This window comes from Elephantulus edwardii, unplaced genomic scaffold (genome assembly GCF_000299155.1).
Source record: "Elephantulus edwardii isolate Elephantulus edwardi_28Jun2011 unplaced genomic scaffold, EleEdw1.0 scaffold00013, whole genome shotgun sequence".
In the NCBI taxonomy this organism is placed as follows: domain Eukaryota; kingdom Metazoa; phylum Chordata; class Mammalia; order Macroscelidea; family Macroscelididae; genus Elephantulus; species Elephantulus edwardii.
Genome location: NW_006399763.1, coordinates 730,024 through 737,867, shown reverse-complemented (window position 1 = coordinate 737,867; position 7,844 = coordinate 730,024). Strand labels below are relative to the sequence as shown.

The 7,844-nt window shown below is 39.5% G+C and overlaps 1 protein-coding gene across 1 annotated transcript in view; it reads left to right on the top strand.

Moving 5' to 3' along the window:
- FIG4 (FIG4 homolog, SAC1 lipid phosphatase domain containing (S. cerevisiae)) overlaps positions 1 to 7,844 on the top strand; it is a 169,101-nt gene that overhangs the window by 29,548 nt on the left and 131,709 nt on the right. The window contains exon 2 of the mRNA XM_006881159.1: positions 4,483 to 4,581. Coding sequence (XP_006881221.1) covers positions 4,483 to 4,581 — 99 coding nt within the window. The remainder of the gene's footprint in view (positions 1 to 4,482; positions 4,582 to 7,844) is intronic.

Below are 7,844 nucleotides of genomic sequence, written 5' to 3'. Positions count from 1 at the left end.
AGTGTCTGTTCATATCCTGTGCCCATTTTTCAACTGGATTGTTTACCTTTATCTTGTTGTGGTGAAACCATTTTTCTTAAGTTATTTTTGTAGGATTCATTACCTCTCTCCTCTCAGTGGTAAGGAGAGTTCCAGGGAACTGGCTGAGGTCCAGATAGGATTTTTCATATACCCGCACCAGTACTTTACCTTTTTTATCTTTCTCTCAGCCCTTCCAGCTACTCCACTAATGAATCAAGTCCTCATCATTGGATATTCCAGAATATTTTAAGAATTTTTATAATTGCTTTCTTTCTTCCTCACTATTACTAGTGGCTCAGTGGTTAAGTGTTTGGCTAACTAAAAAGGCCAGTGGTTCAAATGCACCAGTTTGGTGGGAGAATGATGAAAGGAGTCTGCTTCCATAAAGGTTTATTGTTTGTCATTATGTGCTGTTGCCTTGACTGTGACTCAGCGAACCTTTGGTCATGTCTGAACTCCGTCCTATCCTGTGCCATCCTCATGAGCTCCAACATACTGGAGCCTATTGTTACAATAATTTTGTCAATCCATCTTTTTGAGAATGTTCTCTTTCTCTGATCCACTTACCCTTTCCAGCAAGATGTCTTTTTCCAAGGACTGGCCCCTCCTGAAAACATACTCAAAGTGAGACTAAGTCTTACCATTTTTTTACTTTAAGGAGCAACCTGGTTATACTTCCTTCAAAACAGATGCATTTGTTCTTTTGGCAGTCCTTGAGATATTCAATACTCTTCTCCAACACCACAATTCAAAGACATCAACTTATCTTCTGTCATCTTTACTCATTATCCAGCTTTCAGATGCTTAGAAAGCAAATTAGAAGATCCAAAACATGGGTTGGTCACACCTTAGACTTTCTTGCTTTAGTGCTTTTTGTCCTTGACAGCAAATTTTCCCAATGCAACACGTCTTTGATTTCTTGACTGCTACAACCATGGATCCTGGGTGAAGGTAAAGAATACCAGAAAAATATCTATTTATCTCTTATTGATGGTGCAAAGGCCTTTGACTATGTCAGCCGTACAAAGATATGGCTAACAATGAAAAGAATGGACATCCCAGAACACTTAATTGTGCTCATGTGAACCTAGACAGCACATTACAGACATATCTAGACCAAGAGGCTGTTGTGTGAATAGAGAAAGGGAAGACTGCTTGGCTTAAAATGAAGAAAGAAGTGCACCTCTCTATATACCTATTTAATTTGGATGCTGAGCTAATTATATGCTGGATTCTACGAAGAAGAATGTGGCATCAAAATCGGAGGAAGACTCATAAACAACTTACTGAAACAACTTTTGCTGAAAGTGAAAAGGACTTGAAGCAATTATTGCAGAAGAGCAAAGGATATATAGCCTTCAGTGTGGATTGCATCTCAATATCAAGAAAATGAAAATCCTTACCACTGGACCAATGGGCAGCATCATGACTGATGGAGAAAAGACTGAAGTTGTCAACAATTTCACCTTACTTGGGTCCACAATCAATACCTTTGGTATCAGTAGTCAGAAAATCAGAAGATGTATTACACTGGGAAAGTCTGCAGTCAGAGAGCTCTCAAAATTATTGAAGAGCAATGATGTCAGTTTGAGGACTAAGGTGTGTCTGATTCAGGCCATGGTCTTTCTGATCTCTTGTTATGCATCTGAGAGCTGGACAGCGAATAAGGATGACAGAAAAAGATTTTATGCCTTTGAGTGGTGGTGATGGAGAAGAGTCCTGAATATCCGTGGATGGCCAAAAGAACAAACATATATCTGGGCCAGAGCACAGAGTGCTCCTTGGAGGCTCTGTTTCACATACTTTGGGCGTGTTACTAGGAGAGGCTTTTCCTTGGAGGGGGACATCATCCTTGAATAGTTGGAGGGTGGGAGAAAGAGAGGAAGACCCTCAACCAGATGGATTGACATGGTGACTGCTGCAGTGGACTCTAGTGTGTCAGGAAGTGTGAGGATGGCTCAGGATAGGACAGAATCTATTGTTCAGAGGGTTGCTAGGGGTTGTACTGGACTCAACAGTACCTAACAACAATAATGTCATGATGTTGCCTGTTTGGCCCATAGATTTACATCCTTGGAAACCCTGTTCTCTCTCCTGTAAGCTCACTCTGAGTCTGACTCAACCACATGACAGTGGAGGTTATTTATTAATTTATTTTTACTGGAGAGTTGGCTAGGAGATGAAGGTTTTAGTTTTTGGTAACCTTCCTGTTGAGACCTTTCTAACCCACCATTTTTTAGTATATTTTGCTCTGCATAATCCCTGAGCCCATTGTTGTTGTTGTTGTATGCCATTGAGTCACTTGTGACTCATAGCAACCCTATGTACAACAGCTCTAAACTCTGCTCTGTCCTGTGCCAATCTCACTGTCTCCGACACACTCATCCAGATTGCCCCAGTCACTGAATCAATCCATCTCCCAGAGGGCCTTCCCCTCCTACGCCTGCCCTCCACCCTCCCAAGCATGATGTCCCTCCTTACAACATGACCAAAGTATGTCAGACGAAGTCTCAGAATCCTTGCCTCCAAGGAGCAGCCCAGTTTAACCCTCTCCAGGGTGAATCTGTTTGTTTTCTTAGCAGTCCATGGCACCCTCAGCACTCTTCTCCAAAACCAAAGCTCAAAAGCATCAATTCTCCTTCTTGTCCTCCCTGGTCATTGTCCAGCTCTCTGATGCATAACAAGTGATTGCAAAGACCATGGCCTGTATGAGATGCACCTTAGTCTCCTGAGACACACCGTTGCTCTTGAGTACTTTAGAGAGGTCCCTAACAGCAGACTTTCCCATTGCAATACGTCTTTTAATTTCCTGGCTGCTGGTGCCAAGAGTGTTGATTATGGAGCCAAACAGACTAAAGCTGTGAACAATCTCAATCTCTTCACCATTCATCCTGATGCTGCCAATTGGTCCAGTGGTGAGAATCTTTGTCTTCTTGACATTGAGCCTCAGTCCACATTGAAGGCTGCAGTCCTTGAGCCCATTGTAGATCTTTATAAAAAGATAGTAATAATAAAAAAGAATATCTGTTTCTCCAGATGTAGAGTTAAAATGATATAACCAAGTGTTCTTATTCTGCTATGCCATAAAACTCTTTTAACATCTTAGCCATCAACTCAAGTCCTGGCTCCTCTGACAATTTTTGCATGTGTTGTTAAGTTAGTATCCTACCTTGCTCAGATTCCCTGTAATGGTCTACACATTTCACGTTGGTCACAACTCAGAGAATCTTATTTTGACATTTAATAGCATTATATGTTTTTATAGCTTATCTAGCTAGTAAGAAGGTAAAATAACAGTTGATTTTAGCAGTGTCTTTTCCATTTTTGGAATGTAGGCAAAATGGTGTTTTTTTGTTTTTGGGTTTTTTTTTTTTAGAGGATGAGTTTGAAGCGAAATCTTCCCAAATTTTTGCCAGTAATAATTACATTTATTTCTGGAATATAATTTAAGAATAATTAATATTTAGCTTTACTAAAAACTATTTTCCCTAACATATAAGGTTATTCTTTTCTACACTTTAAATGCTCATTTCTTTCTCTGTACTCATTTTAGAAGTCAAATGCACTGTGCTTAGGTGGAATGCTGAAAGCATGGACTTTAGAATAAAGTCAGAATATTAATTATTCCTGTGGCTTGTTAATAAAAAGCAGTTTTGGAAAATATAGTTGATTCTTTCCTAAGACTTTTGGGTGGACTTTCACTTTTCTTGTTTTTAAGTTGTTTTCAGTCTACATTTATATTTCTTTTTAAAAATATTTTTAAATTAATTTGAATGAAAGTTTAGAGAGACTTAGGGTTTCCAGTCATTGCTGCACTTTTCTCCCAGCCCACCCTCTCCTCCCCTACATTTATATTTCTTAATTGTGATATGAGCCAAGTTTATAAAGCATATTGGTTTTTCAGTCATACGTACATGTTTTGTTTTATAACATTAATTACAATGCCCACTATGTTAGATCATCCTCTTTTTGTATACGGCTTTTAATTTTCAGTCTTCTTTTTCTTTAATGAAGTATCGACATTTTAATAGCTATTATTGTCTCAACATTCCTCATTATATGCCGAGCTTTGTAATACTTAGCAGAACTGGTTCTGTCTGTCTGGCAGAGTTTAAATGTCAGGCTCCAATCAGTCACGTTAATCTCTAATTATATAATTAAATGCATCTGACCTGGTTACTGGGCACATTTCAAAAATCAGACTGATGCTTATCTCAACACCATTAAGAATTTTTTCATTTGCAAATTGACCTCTGGAATCATCTTACAACGTTTTGGTTTTTTGTGGTTGGCATTTTTTTTTTTTTTTACTCTGTGAGTTATACTTAACAGATGCATTTCTTTGAAAAATAACTTGACTTTATGAATGTATTTAAAGAACTGAAGTGATTATTGATTATAAAATGTGTAGAAGATGAAATGCCTGAGAAACTAATAGTGTATTTATTTATTTATTTATAGAGATACTTTCTAGTTGGGAGCAATCATGCAGAAACGAAATACCGTGTCTTGAAAATTGACAGAACTGAACCTAAAGATTTGGTCATAATTGATGATAGGGTAAGTGTCTTACAAGTATAACTGGGTGTGTGTTTCCCGCCCCCCCCCCCTTTGGTACCAATTGCTTAAAAGGAGATGTTCTAAACAACATCTCGTTGTACTTTTTTTAAAGTTGTGCATCTAAAAAGGCTGATTATCTTAACTTTACTGAGTAGAATTTCATTTATGGTATCATTTCTAGAAATTCCTGTTTTTATATATTGTATGTCAGCCCTTGCTACAAAATGTTTGAATCTTGATAATGCTAAGTGAAATAAGCCAGATGGAAAAGGACAAATATTCTTACCAAGATTCTGCTTACATGAAGTACTTACAACAGGCAATTCATAATTCCTACAGAAGATAGATTATAGGCTAGCAGGCGCTGAGGACTGGGGAAGATGGGAAGTTAATTGCTTAATGACTACAGACTTTCTGTTTGGGATGATGAATAGGGTTTGGAAATAGATAATGGTGTTGGTTACACAGCATTGTGAATGTAATTAGCACAACTGAGTCAAATACTTTAAAATGGATAATTTTGTGTTATTACAAAACTTAAAGAAAAGAAGTATGCCAGCATTGTACTTTTTCCCCTTTCATCCTTAGAAAGTCTGCATAAGATAATGAAAATACTTTCTTAGCTGGAATTTTAGTAATAACACTGTAAATGTTTTTTATTGCATTGACCCAAGAGCCTGTATGACTGGACATTAATATGCACCTATGTGTGGTTAGAGAAGATGTCTGTACTGCACATATTTTGTAGTGCTGTGTTAGCTTAGTCTGGCTGTTTGAATCTGTCAGGGCTTCAGTGGAGAAAGATGGACTGTTTCCTCCTGTGAGTGTTACAGTCTTAGAATCCCAACAGATCATCTATGAGTTGGTTCCAGTTCAACAGCAGTGCGGTTTTGAGTAGAAATACCACATCCAGGGCCTTTTTGCTGTACAGTGTTCTTTTCCAGGTGTTATAGTTTCAAGAGTAAGGAATAATGGGACTTAATTCAGGTGGGACAATAATTAGACTATTATTCAAAAGTGACATGCAAGATGGTATTTGTGATGAGTTTGAGTGACTTCTGGTAAGATTAAGGAAATAAATGCATGACTAGCTTAACATTAAGACTGTTATTGTAGAATGAGTATAAAGATCCAGGAGGGGTGGGAGAGGCTGGAAGCAGAGGGATGTGGATGTGCAGGGGAAAGAGGGGATTAATCATTGGATTGTACAATTTGATGGGTGGAGGGGTGAGGGAAATTGAAAGAATTTGTTTGAATTTGTATTAGAATTTTGTAAATAAACTAGTTAAAAAAATGAAATACATAAAAAAAAGAGGAAAAAAGAAAACAAAGATTCTCACAACTGGGCCAATTGGCAGCATTATGATAGATGGAAAGGAGATTGAGATTGTTAACAGTTTCTGTTTTCTTGATTTTATAATCAATACATTTGGCACTAAGTCAGGAAATCAAAGGACAAATTGCATTCGATAAATCTGCTATTAGAGACCACTCTAAGGTGCTAAAGATCAAGAATGTCAGTCTAGAGACTAAGGTGTGCGTGATCCAGGCCATGATCTTTGCAGTTACTTGCAATGCATCGAAGAGCTGGCAGTGACTAAGGATAACAGAAGAAGAATCAATGCTGTTGAGTAGTGGTGCTGGAGAAGAGTATTGAACATACATACCATGGACTGCCAAGAGAACAAATAGGTCTGTCCTGTTGTTGTTGTTATGTGCTGTCGAGTCGTTTGCTACTCATAGCGACCCTATGTACAACAGCCCTAAACCCTGCTCTATCCTGTGCCAGTCGTATTGCCTCTGACACACCCATCCCTATTACCCCAGTCACTGAATCAATCCACCTCATAGAGGGTCTTCCCCTCCTGCGCTGTCCCTCTACTCTACCCAGCATGATGTCCCTCTCCAAAGACCTGTCTCTCCTTGCAACATGTCCAAAGTATGTCAGACGAAGCCCCAGAATCTTTGCCTCCAAGGAGTAGCCTGGTTTAACCCTCTCTAGGATGAATCTGTTTGTTTTCTTGGCAGTCCATGGTACATTCAATACTCTTCTCCAGCACAACAGCTCAAAGGCGTCAATTCTCCTCCCTAGTCATTGTCCAACTCTTTGATGCATAACAAGTGATTGCAAAGACCATGACCTGTATCAGGCACACCTTTGTCTCCAGAGAGACACCGTTGTTCTTGAGTACTTTAGAGAGGTCCCTAACAGCAGACTTTCCCATCGCAATACGTGTTTTGATTTCCTGGCTGCTGGTGCCAAGAGTGTTGACTGTGGAGCCTAGCAGACTGAAGCTGTGAACAATCTCAATCTCTTCGCCATCCATCCTGATGCTACCAATTGGTCCAGTGGTGAGAATCTTTGTCTTCTTGACATTGAGCCTCAGTCCATACCGAAGGCTGCAGTCATTGACCCTCTGCAGTAAGTGCATGAGGTCCTCCTCAGTTTCAGAGAGCAAGGTTGTGTCATCTGCATAATGCAGATTGTTGATAGATCTTCCACCAATCCTAACGCCACGCATCTCCTCATAGAGCCCCGCCTCTCGGATAATCTGCTCTGCATACAGGTTGAAAAGGTATGGAGATACCCCGGTCTGTCCTGGAGAAGGTAAAACCAACTTGTTCCTGGAGGCAAGGATTTTGAAACTCTGTCTCACATACTTTGGGCATATTGCCTGGAGGAACCAATCCTTGGAGAAGGACATCATACTTGGAAGGATGGAGGGATAGCACAAGAGAGGAAGACCATGGATGAGTTTTTTGACACAATAACTGGGGTTACGGGGGAACGTGTATTGGAGATGGTGAGATTGGCTCAGGATAGGCCAAGGTTCAGAGCCATTGTACAAAAAGTTCCTATGAGTTTCAGGCGACTCAATGGCACAGAACAATAGATGACAACAGTGAGATTCCAGCATTGCACAGCAATCTGTTTCTTGCGTCCAGTGCATTAATAGCTGCATTTAGGGGGCTGCTTCCCACAGCATAAGGCTTTTCAGAAGCAGATGGATCAGGGAGCCATCACTGCCAAGATGAAGAGGAAGGAGAGATTTTGTTTGTCTAAGCAATATTCTGCAGCAGAGAAGTAGAGAGACAGAAGTAGCTAGTGGTCATTTTAACTACATGATTTTTTTTCTTATCTGTCAGATGTTGGGTGTAGTTTTGTGAGGTATGTAGACAGGTAAAGTGGCTAAAAAATCTGTCTTTTTTATATTATTTTAAAAAGAAGTATATTGAGGGGAGCTCTGGTGGCCTAGTGGCAA